The 16124-nt window shown below is 36.5% G+C and overlaps 1 protein-coding gene across 3 annotated transcripts in view; it reads right to left on the bottom strand.

The window, feature by feature from the left end:
• Positions 1–12280: 12280 nt before the first annotated feature.
• pgm1 (phosphoglucomutase 1) overlaps positions 12281–16124 on the bottom strand; it is a 49052-nt gene continuing 45208 nt past the window's right edge. For all 3 annotated transcript variants that reach the window (XM_039736083.1, XM_039736084.1, XM_039736082.1), the window contains exons 9-11: positions 15149–15332; positions 13839–13973; positions 12281–12551 (exon numbers count right to left, since the gene is read on the bottom strand). In XM_039736083.1, the coding sequence (XP_039592017.1) occupies positions 12462–12551; positions 13839–13973; positions 15149–15332 (409 nt within the window). In that variant the 3' untranslated portion in view covers positions 12281–12461. The remainder of the gene's footprint in view (positions 12552–13838; positions 13974–15148; positions 15333–16124) is intronic.

Below are 16124 nucleotides of genomic sequence, written 5' to 3' on the forward strand. Positions count from 1 at the left end.
TAATTTATAATCCAGCTGAGTACATCAATAGGAAACTTGGTACTAAGCATTACAATAGAACAATGAGTATACATTAAAATATAACATTTGCTCTTAAAGGTTATATAAAAAATAAAAAAAATGCATTTATCATAGTGAATAATAAAATAACAGAATCCGCTTTTAAGCATAAGCTCAGAATGATATGAGACTCAGACACATGTGAGGTGGACATTGGACCAGGGTTCAAATTCAGCTCTTACAAGAAGTCCCTGCTTCATGCAGAGTGTTGACAGTCTTATGTTTCTTAAAAAGAAGTATGACATCACAAGCTCTTAACAGATCAGATCAGGACACAAAGTGAAAGGAGTCAGTCAGTGAAGCAATCCAGCAGGAGGTAAAAGGACAGCAATTGTTGGAGCAATGCCTGATGTTAACTTAAGAAGCAAAAAGATACATTTAACTTCTATTACAGGTTTGTAAGCTTTATAGAGTTTATTGTTGTCACGTGTACAGAAAACAATGACAGTCTTACTTGCATGTGCTAATGAACATAAAGCACAAGTTAATGTTGTGATTCTAGCACCATAGTAATAAAAATAGGTGTGACCTTCAAAAATATCCACAGAAAACAGCCCAGAATCCTAACTGATCTGCTCAAAAAAAATAGGTCTTATCCTAAAGTATCAGGATCCTAGGAAGCTGAGAGGCTTTTACTATATAGCCCTAAATGAAAGAAACTGGCAAAATATAGATTAATTAGGAATGTCTCAAAATATATAATGAATATAAAAAAATATCTTAAAAGGGAGAGAAACCATAAAAAACACAAGACAAAATAAGACAAAAGAAAACAAATGTTCAAAGGAGCAAAAAGCGAGTTGCATCAAAGAGATAGAACAAACATCACAAAATCAGAATAGTCAAGAAAAAGCACTACTTGGAGAAATCATCTCCAAACTACACTCCGTGAACACCACTGGACTCGCTGCCCAGCCTTCTTTATTTTGTGGGGTGTAGGGGCGTGGTCTCTATTGGTGATAAAATGGCTGGCCCTGCCTCCTGAGGTCCCACCCCCAAAACACAGGGAGGATAATGACATTTAAAAAGACAGCGCATAAATATTCTTAAACATAACAAAATCAATAATAATTGACATATATCTAATAAATAATAACTGGTGAGAAGAATTTTTATTGAAGCTATAGTAACAAATGAACAGTACTGAAAAATGAATGAAAAAACTAGGAAAAGGAATGTAAACATAAGCTAGGGAAAGAACCCTGGCTAAAACATAACAGCTTTGTTACTCCAGAGAAAATAATAATTCATATTAATATATTAATTTTAATTAAAAAAACCTTAAAAAATACAGTATATTGAATCGCAATATGAATTGTCTGGCGGGACAAGCGTATTGTCTAATGTCTACATTTGTCTTAAGTAAACATTATAATTTACATTTTCCACATGTGCACCCTCAAGTGCCATTTGTTCTAAGTAGTGTTGATCGGTGAAATTCTCAGCAAATTTGCTGAATCTTTTCCTGAAAAACTGGTCATCTAAGCCAAATGTTTTTCCCCAGTGACAAATGATGCTTTATAGGGCCAGCATAACATCACAGAGATGAAGCAGCCATGCTAGATGAGTATGTCTCTACCCGATCTGCGCCACCTGCCCAATTTGCATCACGCATGCACACTGTAAGTATACTCCACCTCACACTTTATGACGTTGCCTGATCATGCCCTTCGTGAATACATTACACTGTATACATACATGCGCGATGTCACCACCCGATTGGTACTCCAGCCAGATTTGCACCCTACACGAGTTTAAAAAAAATAAAATAAAAAAAATAGCCGAGAATAATGAGAATATTTTTAAAATACTTTATTGTTCTGCATAGATTCATTGTATGTTGTGTCTTCACTGCTAAATCAAGCATGTTAGGCTCCTCGCTACATAGAGTAGATCACAGGCTCTGTGGATATTAGTCAGTCTTAGCGCTAGGAGCTTGGGAGAAGCAGAGTGAGATAAACAGCACAGCGTTTTGTGGACTCAGAGTGTGGCATGTTGGCGCAGTGCGGTCTCACAGCTCAGGTCACATTTTTGGCCACAATAATCAATCCAGCATAGTCTGAAAATACTTCCCTAGTCCTTGGGAACCTTTAAAAGACAATTGCACCTTTATAATTCAATCCACTCAAAAGTAATTCAGCTTCTCTTTCCACATCGACTTCACTGTATTTCAGAGTTTACCTAAATTCCCAAACTTCTTTACATTTTCTATGAACTTAAGGTGAAGCAAATTCAGCGGGGTTCACTCATCATTAGTTCTAAGCCTTATTCTATACACATAATAATAAGCTAAATACTTGATTTACATAACATTTGGTGCCCCACTGGTCCTTAATATACTGTAGAAACACCACTGCCGATTAACTACCATATATACTCGCGTATAAGTTGGGTCTTGAAACCCAAAAAAAATCGGTCATAAAATCCCCCAACCCCAACTAATACGCCTGTTCGAAAATGCAACAATTTTTTTTCTTTTTTGCTTCCTCCAATCTCACACTAGTTTCTCAGACTGTCAGATTTTGCTACAGCAGCGCAGTTACCAATTTCTTGCGCCACTTCAATGACTTTTAATTTAAAACCAGCTTCATATTTTCTTCTGATCGAACGCTCCATCGTAGATAAGGGATGCTTTTACGATAAAGGTGTATGAGGGTGTGAGACACACAAAAAAGTGAAAACGTCACTTCGGAATAGTTTGGGTATTACCGTGTGGTCACATAGGCACAATACATAGAAAAAAAAGGCCGTGTGCTCCATGGTTGCTCTCTCAGGTGGGCCTTTAGCATATCATAATCTCTTGGACCAATAGCGTGAGTTTTCCACATTCGACTTATACGACCGACATTATAAAATACAGGAAATTATACATTAAAATCAAGCCCCGATTTATCCGAGGGAGAACTTAAATGCGAGTATATACGGTATCTTGGCACAGTTAGAGCGAGTATGCCCCGTAAAAGGCTTTCTTACCATTCAAAGTTGATGCCAGCCTTGTTCCCAGTGTTGCTGGAATATTCTCCCACTGCTCACAATGTTGAAAATGAAAAAGAAGCTTTGTGGATTAATAGATATGCACAAAGTTTCCTTGTGGTGTTCCACAAGGCTCTATCCTGGGTCCGCTGTTATTCTCAATCTACATGCTTCCTTTAGGTCAGATTATCTCAGGGCACAACGTGAGCTACCACAGCTATGCTGATGACACACAGCTGTACTTATCAATAGCTCCTGATGACCCCGATTCTATTGATTCACTAACACAATGTCTGACTTGTATCTCAGAATGGATGAATAGTAATTTTCTCAAGTTAAATAAAGAGAAAACTGAAATTTTAGTGATCAGCAATAATGGATACAATGAGGCTATTAGAAATAAACTGGATACATTAGGATTAAAAGTCAAGACGGAGGTAAAAAGCTTAGGGGTAATTGTTGACTGTAATCTGAATTTTAAATCACATATTAATCAGATCATTAGGACAGCATTTTTTCACTTAAGAAACATAAGTAAAGTTAGACCTCTTATATCACTGAAAGATGCTGAGAAATTAGTTCACGCGTTTGTTTTCAGTCGACTAGATTACTGTAATGCACTCCTCTCTGGACTACCCAAAAAAGATATAAATCGTTTGCAACGAGTGCAGAATGCAGCTGCTAGAATCCTAACTAGGAAAAGAAAATCAGAACACATCACACCAGTCTTAGCGTCACTACACTGGTTACCTGTGTCATTCAGAATTGACTTTAAAATTCTGCTTATGGTTTATAAAGCCTTAAATAATCTCGCCCCATCTTATATATCGGAATGTCTGACACCTTATATTCCAAATCGTAACCTCAGATCCTCAAATGAGTGTCTCCTTAGAATTCCAAGAACTAAACTTAAAAGAAGTGGTGAGGCGGCCTTCTGCTGTTATGTACCTAAAATCTGGAATAGCCTGCCAATAGGAATTCGCCAGGCTGATACAGTAGAGCACTTTAAAACACTGCTGAAAACACATTACTTTAACATGGCCTTTTTATAACTTCATTTTAATCGTAATTTAACTTAATCCTGATACTCTGTATGTTCAATTCATCATAACAACTATTCATGGTGGCTCTAAAATCGGTACTGACCCCTACTCTCTTTCTGTTTCTTTTCCGTTTTCTTTGTGGTGGCGGCCTGCGCCACCTCCACCTACTCAAAGCTTCATGATGCTCCAACAATGATGGACGGATTAAAAGGAAGAAGTCTACGTGACCATCATCATCATCAAGCCCTTCCGTGAGAATCCTAAATCCAAAGAGGACTGTTTCATTTATGTCAGGTAGAATGCCCAGAGGGGACTGGGCGGTCTCATGGTCTGGAATCCCTACAGATTTTATTTTTTCTCCTGCCGTCTGGAGTTTTTTTGTTTTTCTGTCCCCCCTGGCCATTGAACCCTACTCTTATTCGATGTTAATGTTGATTTATTTTTTATAATTATGTCTTTCATTTTTCTATTCTTTAATATGTAAAGCACTTTGAGCTACTGTTTGTATGAAAATGTGCTATAGAAATAAATGTTGTTGTTGTTGTTGGCTTTGCCCATGGACAGCTTTCCCTTTTAACTTGTTGAAAAGAAGCTAAAATACTACGATATCATACCCATCGCAGAGGTCCACTCAATCTGGTAAGCCTGCCTTTTGACAAATTCAGTTTAACTCCAAATGCTCATATATGTGTCATTATTTCACATGGCTGATCCATTGGATTGCAAAGACTGGGTAGACAGTAGGAAAATCATAAATACCATTAAAACAGAGGGTTTTAAGTTAAAAAAGAATTAGAAATAGTTTGTGGTGTAGGATAATGTGGGCACTGCCCAATCTACATTCTTTTCAGAACCACACAAGGCCTTTTAAGACAGTAGATTTAACAGGTACAGATGCAGATATTCAATTGCACCGAACCTCAGCCTGCATTTCTGAGAAAATGGCTTTTAACATTTTTGGTCAGCCTGTACTTCATCTGATAACAAAGGTGTAAATCGAAGTTGAACTGATATCTTTTCAGCATTCTTGAGGCATGGAGGTACCAAATGGACACCCAAGTTGGAACAAAGTGTTATGATTCAGCGAGTGGCAACTGTGATTGGCAAAATAACGGACCTATAAGCGGACACTGGACTTTAATTCAATAACCAGACATCAGACCTTCCTTCAAAACCCAGCTCTACTCACCACTCCAACCTCTTTGAAAGCTGAGAACCAGAAATATGAGGGGTAGCTTTCTCTTTGGGGACTTGATAGCCGACAAACTGTTTCCTATGTGAACCTGTAGTCCTAGGGTGTTGTACCGTGTTAGCCATTATGAAAGAAGTGAGAGGTCAAGCAAAATGACACCTTTTATTGGCTAACTATGTAGTGTAGCATTAGGGGGTACTATTGCTCCCTTGAACCCTCAGGTACCACGCCAAACACCAGGTAAAAGTACAATACTTATTATTTTTATTATAATAAAAACCCTCCACTCCACACTACTCATACAATACACAACAACTAATCCAATACTCTCCCAGACACTTAGCCACCCTTCCTCCCAGCTCAGCTCCCTGTCTGGGATTTCCCATGGTCCTTTTATATCTCCTGACCCAGAAGTGAATCCACCATACAGTCCATGAGATTCCTCATCACTTCCCGGTCAGATACAAAGTCCTTTTCTTCACCCCGGAAGCACGTTGTTCCTACTGTTCATGTGACCAGGACGTACTTCCGGGTTATAAGGCACGTAGCACTCGCCAAGCTTCCCTACAGTGGCTCCTGGTGGTCCCCACGGTATCCAGTAGGGCTGTTTATAAAAACCACAACGTCCATGAGGCCCTGCTGGAATTCGGGGAACCTCCATGCTACTGGGAGGGGTCCATCTGGCGGCTTGGAGGTGTGGGCCGGAATATATGGCCGGCCATCCTTCACAGTAGAAAGATTACAATATGCAAGATTACGAGGCAACTCAGGCCCTTTCTTCAGGCAAGATGTACCTGAGCTGCCTCGAAAGCTTGCATCTTGCAATCTTTTTTAGTTAGCCAATAAATGGTGTCATTTTGCTTGACGTCGCACTCAAGCGGAGATCCACTATGCCAGTGACTCAGTCAAGTCTGAGAAGACTGAGAAGCAGCCATTACTTTAAGAAGAAAACTTTGGCATCTAAACTCTTCTGTGAGACAGAGTAATGCTTTTCCTTAAGAAGATGTGCAGGATATAGCAAATAGCCTAACTGAGGAAAACACAGAATATCTGGAACAAATGACTATGTCGCAAAGAGAAAGAGTGCACTCCAATGCAAGAAGAATCTTCCACTTGAACTCCGAACAACAACAGCAACAACATGGGACATCATCCTTAAAGCCTTGGTATCGTAAAACTGCTTATTTGTAACAAGATAAATTAGAACCCTAAATAACCAGCCTCTTCTGTGTTATATGTTTGTCTGCCTCATCTTGTCTTGCGTCTTAATTCCTACAGTATATTGATACATACATAGTTATTGTGTTTATCAATAAATATTCTGTTTCATAAAATGAGTGTGCTTCAGTTACCCTGATGCAAGTCTCAGAGATCTCTTCCTATGGACGAAGGCAAGTAAAATAAAGTGGGACGCTTACCAAATTGAATTTACCAATATTGCTGGAGACAAAACTGACAATTAATTAATCATTGCTGTTTATTTTGTCGGCAAGTTAAAATTCTCTTTATTTACCTACAGTGGTCTGCAGATTTCTGGCAATGAAATGATGTAATCAGCGTCATGTCTACAGTAGTATTCAAAATTAATGAACTGTTCGTAGATGACAGCCCTTTGGCATCTGAAGTCAAGCCTACAGAAGAATCAATTGTTACATTTTTACTGTAGTCATTTCATTTCTAAAGGGAAATTTTTATTTTTTAATAGCTTTAGTATACTTAGCATGTGACATATTTGCTTAACTTATTTTTGTCATTTCATTTTGTAAATTTCAAATCTTTGCTTTTAGTAACTTCAATACACATAGAATGTTATGTACTTGGTTAACTTGCATTAATTATTTAATTTCTACATTGAAATCCATATTTTTAAAACTTTAGTAAGCTTAGTGTGGAATATACTAATCTTCCTCTAAGCATTACATTTCAAAATTTAAATCCTTTTTTTTTTTGTAATTTTACTATGCTTAGCATGTGATATACTTATTTTAGTCATTTAAATAATAAATTCAGATCCCTATTTTTTAAAGTTATTTTACTATATGGAGTATGTGACATATTCACTTGTTCCAATTATTTAATTCCTTTATCAAATTATTTTTTTGTTTTAGCAATTTTATAACACCTAGCATGTCACATACTGCATGTATTTCATTTTGTCTAATCATTTAATTACTACATTTAAATCCATATTTTGGGATAAACTTACTGCATTATATAATTATTTAACTTGCGCTAATCATTTAATTAAACTTCAATTTTTTTTTTATTCAAATTTGCTACATTTACCATATCATATAATTACTTCACTTTCTCTAATCACTTGATTAGCAAATGTCTAATTATTTAATTTAAAAAAATGTAAGTCCTTATTTTTTAGTAAATAATTCATTAACTTGCTCAAATTATTTAATCACAAAATTGAAATCTTAATTTAGCACATATGATTACTTTATTTGCTCCAATTGTTTAATTATTAATTTTCTAACCTTTAAATCCTTATTATTTGGTAAATTTACATTAATCTGTATTTGGCATGTGATATACTCTTGCTGTAATTATTTAAATTAGAAATTGAAGTTCGTTTTTTTGTTAATTTTACAACAGTTACCACACAGTATTTTCTGCTGTACGTATGTTTTGTTTAGAAATTATGTTACATTTAGCAAATGATATAATTACTTAACTTGCTCTAATATTTCAATTATAAATGAAAATGTTTTATATTTTTGGTAATTTTACCACATTCAGTGCAGGATATACAGTAATCATATTTCAAATTTAAATTATTTTTAACTAATTATACCACATGTAGCATAGGAAATGCTTACTTTACTTGCGCTAATCATTTAATATCTAAATAATCTAAATTTAAACTTTTTATACTTTTTACTTTATAAATTTTAAACTTACATTTTTTTTGTAAATATGCTACATTTAGCACACTACATAATCACTTAGCGTGCTCTAATATTTCACTTCTAAATGTGCGTATGTTTAGAAATTATACCACATTAAGGAGGAGATATACTTAACTTGCCATAATTGTTAAAATTTTTTGTTCAATTCTTCTTTTTGGAAATTTGGTACATTTAGCAAGCAATATTCAAGTTGCTGTAATCATTTCCATATTGAAGCTTATTTATGTGTTTATTTTGTTACCCATTTTGCTATACTTTGAATGTGGTATACATCATTAACTTGAACTGAGGAATAATTTTAACTGTACCTTAGCACTTGTAATGCTGCCCTTCTATTTGTCTTCATCTTAAGTTGCATTGGGTAGACGTGCCTACTAAATAAACAAAATATGAAAATATTGAGAGTCTGGACTCGTATATAAAACATTGTAAGAAACAAACAGAAGGCAAAAGTAAAAGAAAGCAATACCAACTCAAGTGATGTGAGGTGCACTATAATTAGGATGTGCGCGCCGATGACTTGCACCTGGAAAGAAAGCAGAAACAGAGCAAAAGTTTAGTGCTCCCCAAGGCTCTGTTAACGCACGGGTCAGCTAATGCTGGGAAAAGAAGTCTTATTCTGAATGTGGTTTGCGTCCAAGAAGTTGTAAAAGTCTGGACTCTATGCCAGCACAAAATAACTCATGCTCCAGCCTGACAGTTCCAGGCCAGTAGAGCTTAACTGTTCTACATGCACATTTTGCTGTGATTTCCTGATAACGCTGACAGTCAATCACAATAAAGAGCTGTAATGCACTGCAGGCTCACTGGTGAACACATTTTGTTTTTTCTTTTTCTTACTTCAGGATATCTATAATGCTACGTTGTAAGCCCAGTGGGTAAACAGGTCAAAGTTGTATGTTCTCCTGTGAGGATACTAGAAAAAGAACAAAATGTGCCTACACCTGTCTGGCTAAAACTGCCTTCCATCACAACATCAAAGTATGCTTTATATTAAAAATGTATTTACAGAATAATACCATGCCTGTTCTTGAAGTCATTTTCCTTTTCAAGTTTTCATGACAAGCCTCAATTTAGATATTTTATTTGCTTTTGGGAAATGCACATTTATTTTTGGTGGCCTGTGCCCCATCAGGAATCTATAGTCTCTTTAAGTTGCATAATTGAACATACAATAAAGTCATATGTATACATATTCAAGTCCACAGGGGGACAGACTGTGAGCACAGAGTAGGAGTTTAGAGCCCCGATTAAGCAAGCCTACACATATTTAAGGATGTGGGAAGAAGACCAGACTACCCAGAGGATGAGCCACACAGATACTTGCAGAACATGCCATCTCAACACAGCACACTCCACCTGAGACGCAGCACCACTAAAGCACCCATAGCACTTCTGGAAACCCTTTAAGAATAAATGCAGAAAGATTAAAACATTTTTAAACACATAGTGTTTTTTCACCTTAGTGAATCTGAAATTCTCAAACAGAGATTTAGTTCTGCTCATACAACTAAGCATTCTTATTTTAGCTAACTCTGCAAGTCAAACATAAGATTTAGATTTGCAGAAAGGAAAATTGCATTGACAAATTTCTGTTTAGAATGAAAAACAAGTAAAAAAATTAAAAGTAATGTCACACAGACAAGTGCTGTACGCGTGACAAAGACACATCACTCATATAACTTGCGACGGTCAATAGCTAACACATGACCAGCAAGAATATTAATAGATGGAAACAACAGTTACTTGATAAATATTATTAGTATTATTGTCCTTCTCCCCCGAAGCCTAAATTCTACTCTTTGATATCACTGATATTTAATGATTTATATTTTGGCTTTCCCAATACGTATATAATTTTAAATGTCTTTTTCCTAAGTAGTTCACTATAAATTCACTTAATACATTCTCTATCATTCCAGAGCACAATTAATGAGAGAATACATTCACTAAATACTGTTGCACAACTTCTCAATGTAACTCCATACTGTGATTTAAAAGTAAGTGAACACGTTTAAGGTACGCCTGTCCTTCCCATTTAAGTGACAGCATCATATGTGGAGTGATTTACGGCAGGTACAAACATGCAATTCATTGGAAGAATCGGTAGGACTGAATAACTAGTGTCTTAGAGTGTACAAAGTAGCATGAGCCAGACATACAGACATGTGTATAATGGAAAAGGGCAACCTTGCTGGTGTTTTCGCATATGAAAGCTTAGCATGTGCATTGAGAATAGCAAACTACTCAATAAAAATAAATATATAAACATACAAACACACTGTATGAGAGCTGCAGTCCTACAGTCTGAAACAATCTTTGATAAAAGATCCAAAGGAGGCAGATATCCATCCATCCATCCATTTTCTAACCCGCTGAATCCGAATACAGGGTCACGGGGGTCTGCTGGAGCCAATCCCAGCCAACACAGGGCACAAGGCAGGAACCAATCCTGAGCAGGGTGCCAACCCACCGCAGGACACACTCAAACACACCCACACACCAAGCACACACTAGGGCCAATTTAGAATCGCCAATCCACCTAACCTGCATGTCTCTGGATTGTGGGAGGAAACCGAGCGCCGAGGAAACCCACGAGACACGGGAGAACATGCAAACTCCACGCACGGAGGACCCGGGAAGCGAACCCGGGTCTCCTAACTGCGAGGCAGCAGCGCTACCCACTGCGCCACCGTGCCGCCCGGAGGCAGATATGACAGGTACAAAAAGACATCAATTAACAGGCACGGTTAGCAGTTACAACAACAAGTACGTTAATAAAGACAGCTTGTTGTATATCTTGTCACACACCAGTAATGGCTGTGGAGGAGCCAACAAATAATAAGGTTCGGTTGTAGTGGACCAGAAAGCATACATACTACACAATGAATATCTGTGCTGGTGTGGCATTACCTACTCTGATGAATCATGGTGCTTATTGACTCACACTCATAAATTAGCTTGGATTTGGTAAAAACCTCATGATATTATTACAGGAGCCATCATCATGGGTTTTAAAAGTACAATCTGTTGATGGCTATGTAAAGGTTTGGATGTATTTCCAAAAGGAATACTCCACATAGAAGGATATTCTTTTATATGTTACTTACCCCATTTAGTTTGTAGTGATGGGTGAGAAAATTTACAACTTAACGTGTTAATGAAGAACAGAGATAAGGGTTCTGATAGAATGGACACCTATGGTGACCAATGCAGCAAACAAAATCAGAAATATCCATGAAACAAAATCTCATATTACTCATGTCGTATAATTTACATGTTAAGACATCCAGCCATACTCTCACAAAACACATTCATTTTTTTGTTAAAATATTATTAAATAAAATACCTCTGGAAAATACCACAGTCCACAAACAGAAAATGTATTCACATAGAGTTCTTCTTTTGAACTGAAGACGGGACTATTAACCAATTAATGAAGGGGAAAAGTGGGTCTTCAACTTAAAAACTTGAACCAATGTGAATGGAGTTCCTGGTCACTACAAACCACACGGAGTAAGTAACATATAAAAGTGTCATTTTTGGGTGGAGAATTCCTTAAATGACATAAATTCAGAAATTTGATAAGAGTAATCAAAGGAAACCTTAACATTATCACCAGTTTGGGTACATTATTGTCTTAAAGAACCGCACCTACCTGCAAATGAGCCTTTTCAGCAGGATAGTGCCCCATGCCACTTGACTAGAAATGTTCTGGAAAATTCCAGGGTCATGACAGTGAAGGGAGGTAAATGCAGAGACCCTACAAACACTGCCATGAGAACAGGTTTGACAGAAGCACAACAGAGACAACTGCCACCAGCTCCTTACCCAACAACTGTGGGTTAAGCTGAAGCCAATAAAGGCATTTCTACGATGTTCTTTTCAAAACCTTGTCTAGACCATTCCTTGATACTGGTTTTTCTGCGAGTAACTGGGAAGCCAAATGGTTATTAGGTTAAATGCCCTAAAATATCACTACATAACACTGATTTTTACAGTCCATGTGTACAGAATGAGGAAAAGTGAAATATGTTGTTATATCAAATACAGTAAAAACAACAACTATGCAAAATTGAAACAAAAATACAAACTCATTCAAAAATTAAATTTTATTAATGTTAAGGATTCATTATCTTGTCTCTTTAAACATATATATCCAATAGACATTTCACATAGATTTAGACATTTGCACAGACAGTTGCACATTAAATTTTAGGACATTCTCCAAGTTGTTCATTCCATTGCCTCTTTGTTATGGTGTACAGGAAATGCTCAAGTGATGACGGTGGGGCCAGAGCGCCCAGTTCGTTCATGCATCTGAGATACTTTCAAGGAGATTGTAACAAGTGGGGCCAACATAACCTAATAAAAAAAAAATAATGTTAGCAGACCTATTTTTATGGTGGATCAAATGAAAAAGGCATCAGCATAAAATATATAAAAGAAAAACACTTGTGCAAACGTCGTGACTCATCTATCATTATAATTCTCAGAGGCACTGAATGCAGACACAGCTATAAAAACCTGAATGGCTGGTTTCCAATACTTCAGACTTTACTTTTTGATTAAAATCATAACTATTTTCAATATATTGCTAAAGTTTGAACAAATATTATTTTTCCCCTTTTTAATTACTGGGAAGAGGATCACCAACATAAAATAAATGTTCCTCATATACTGCATACATTCATCCATCCATTATCCAACCCGCTATATCCTAACTACAGGGTCACATATACGGCATACAATGCATTCAATATAGATGGCAAAATCTGCCCCTTCATTATTATACTCACTGAAATTAAAAGGAGAATGGTTAAGTTGAAATTTTAGAATACAAATATGAAATTCTTTTTTATATAGCCTATTAAACTGTGCATAGCATGGAAGCAAGACATAATGGTAGACAACACATTGAACAAGTACAGTAAATGCTTTACAGAGTGCATTATTATTATTAATTTCAAAATTAATTAAAAACAAATATTTATTACAGGTTTTCTTGCCAGTCATTACTAGTCATGGTTGACTTTTATATTTGTGTTATTTTTATTTTACTATTTACTTTTATGTTTTTAAAAAAGCAGAAACAACATCATCTTCAAATCTGCCTAACCCACTTAACAGTTGCTGAGGGGCCAGGCCCTTCATTGGCAGCATGGAGTACAATAAAGAAGCCAGTCTTATAAAGTCAATTGCAAGGCCGTCTCATTAAAACTCACATATTAAAAGTTTGAAATTTCATTTAAGACGTATTTAAAAACTGTATGTTTTAAAAGAGTGCTAGTTTAATTTTCAGTATTTTCTACAAATCAGGTTTAATCGATATGATTTTCATAATAGTCGTGATGTAATTTTTGATTTTAATAGCATATGCATTCAACTTGCATATTCAGTCAGAACTACCAAAGCAGATTTTATCCTCTTGTTTAACTATTTCAATTATATATTTCATAAACTATTAAGCTGAACCATTTTACACATTGCAGCTATGGTTCAATTAAAGCATCTGAAAACTCCCTTACCTTAAAATCATGACAGTATACGATTAGTGGCGTACTTGGCTAGTAGGGCACAGTATTTCAAGTATGCAGAAGTACCTCTACTTTTGAGGTCTGTTCGGCAAGACTGTAAAACAATGCAGCTAACCTGTGGTTCTTGATAAATCTTCCCAGGATCCTTCTCAAAGCTGTCAATATACAGACGAATGGTTGCACCAGCACTGCCAGTTCCACTAAGTCTGAAGATTATTCGAGATCCATCAGAGAAGATGAGTCGCAGACCCTGTCAATGAACATTGGTGGTTAACAATGCTAGCACATGAATAAATCAGAAGAAGTTATTTTTTCATTCGTAAACACACACATAGAATAAGTAAATGTAACTTAAAAATGTTTCTTTTGCAAATAAAATTGAAACCAATTAAGCACTAATCTGATAAAACAGAGTTTGTGTTGTAATTGAAACATGAAACAATAAAGCATGTTGTATGTTCAGCAATTTTTCAGTTTAACAAACACTAAAAACGCAAGCTTGCACAGCTTTAAAAAAAGGAATAATTGTAGCCAACAATGTTCGTGAAACAGAAATAGAAGTTTATACATTGGGAATACTGTAGGCATTTCACTCAAAGTCCGTATAAAACCAAAGTCTAAATGCCTGCATCTGTCCTGCTGTTGCCTGCCACTGAATTGGACCCAACATTTGCCATTCATCTTGATGTTGGTAAATCACCATGGTGGCTCCAGACAGCTTTTCAGGTTGAGCCTTTCTGTGTTATGTGAGTCACCCAAGCACCTGGCCCTCTCAGCTAAATTACCTTTGTCAGGCATACAGTTAGAATGCTTTGCGGTTAAACAGGGGAGGACCTTCAACAAGAGACTTACTTAAGAGTGCTGTAGCAGAAAGGACTATACAAAGGTAATTCCTACCAAGTGCCATTACTATGTCTAAATAATCCTCTTACTGTTGAGATGGTGCCATCTTTTACTTTCTGAGGGGTACTGAGCTGTTACTTGCATTTATTAGTGCTAGATTGGCCTTCTGTATGTTTTTCCTTTGCAGTGCTCTATGTTGAAAAATTGCTGTTGCAACCTGTTGCTGGATTAATACAATTTCTCTCTGTCTACCACAATGGGTGTACCAGACACCGCGCACTGTGAGAAAAAATGTCCAGACTTAGAACACATTGGAGGTATTTTATTTCATGATTTGCCTGAGAACATCTGCAATTTCTAAAGAGCACCTGAGGCAAATTGCTATGGATTGGATGGCCCGGTCTCGTCTCATCAGAGTATGGCCACTGAAATCCTCAAAGTGAAAAGCAAGGTGATAGTGATAATGATCTAACCAAACCATTCACATACAGTACATATTTACAATGGTGTAAATAATCTGTTCACATCATTACATCATTAACTTCTTTCCAATACATGTGTAGCTAAGTACGTCTCCCTTACCTGGTTTCTTGAAATACTTCCATCTACTGGGTCACTATATTCAAAGTTATCTACTTTCTCTACAGTGTAGGTCTTGTCTCCCACAGAAAATTTTTGCCCAATAAAAGCCCGGTCCAGTACCAAAGCCTCAAGGTCCTTCATCATCTTGTTAGCAGCATCAGAGTCCACCTCTTCATAGTCATATCTGGAACAGTAAAGCCAATGGGTAAATGGAGAAAAATAACCTTTGCCCTCTTGTAGTATTGAGACAAGCTATTAACCTGGATAAGGTTTTTTTTAGCACTTTCCTTAGCAATCAAACTTCTTATTTGGTCATCTTCCTAATACACTATTATAAGCTGTGATTTTGCAGAAAAGCGAGATCATCAGTAAATTGAGGATTGACTACTTACAATGCTGAAGGGGTTTTGCGAATAATATAATCCTCATGATTAAACATTTCACAAATATCCTGTTTACACACTAGGTACTTGAATCCCAATTGGATACAGATAGACCGTAAACATATTGTATTTATAGCATTTACACTAGAAACGGTAAATGTTTCTTTGATAGAAAAATACATATCCCATTACATTTTCCCTTGTAAAATGCAAATTAACAATTTGAAAAACTCTTCTGATATGGGGATCAATGTGGTAGGTGCACTGCTGTGCATGCTTTTTAACCGATAATGAAAGCCCACAGCAGAAGCCACTTGGGGCATATTATTAAGAGAAGACAGTACAGGCCAAGTATGTTATATAATTCTGCAGTCATCACAGCCAAAGCCGCAAGTATGATGCTTTCAGACTGGATGCATGAAAAGAATCAAGACTGGCAAGATAAAGTCCTGCTAAATCGTTTGATAATTTCTATTGCTGCCCAGTCTCTGCATGCAGTGCTTCACATTTTTCTGTATTTGTAAAAGACTGTTGTCTCTCAGGCTGATGAGAAGAAAAGACAAAAAGATGTAAAAAATAAATATTCATCAAAG

This window comes from Polypterus senegalus, chromosome 14, assembly GCF_016835505.1.
Source record: "Polypterus senegalus isolate Bchr_013 chromosome 14, ASM1683550v1, whole genome shotgun sequence".
Taxonomy (NCBI): Eukaryota; Metazoa; Chordata; class Cladistia; order Polypteriformes; family Polypteridae; genus Polypterus; species Polypterus senegalus.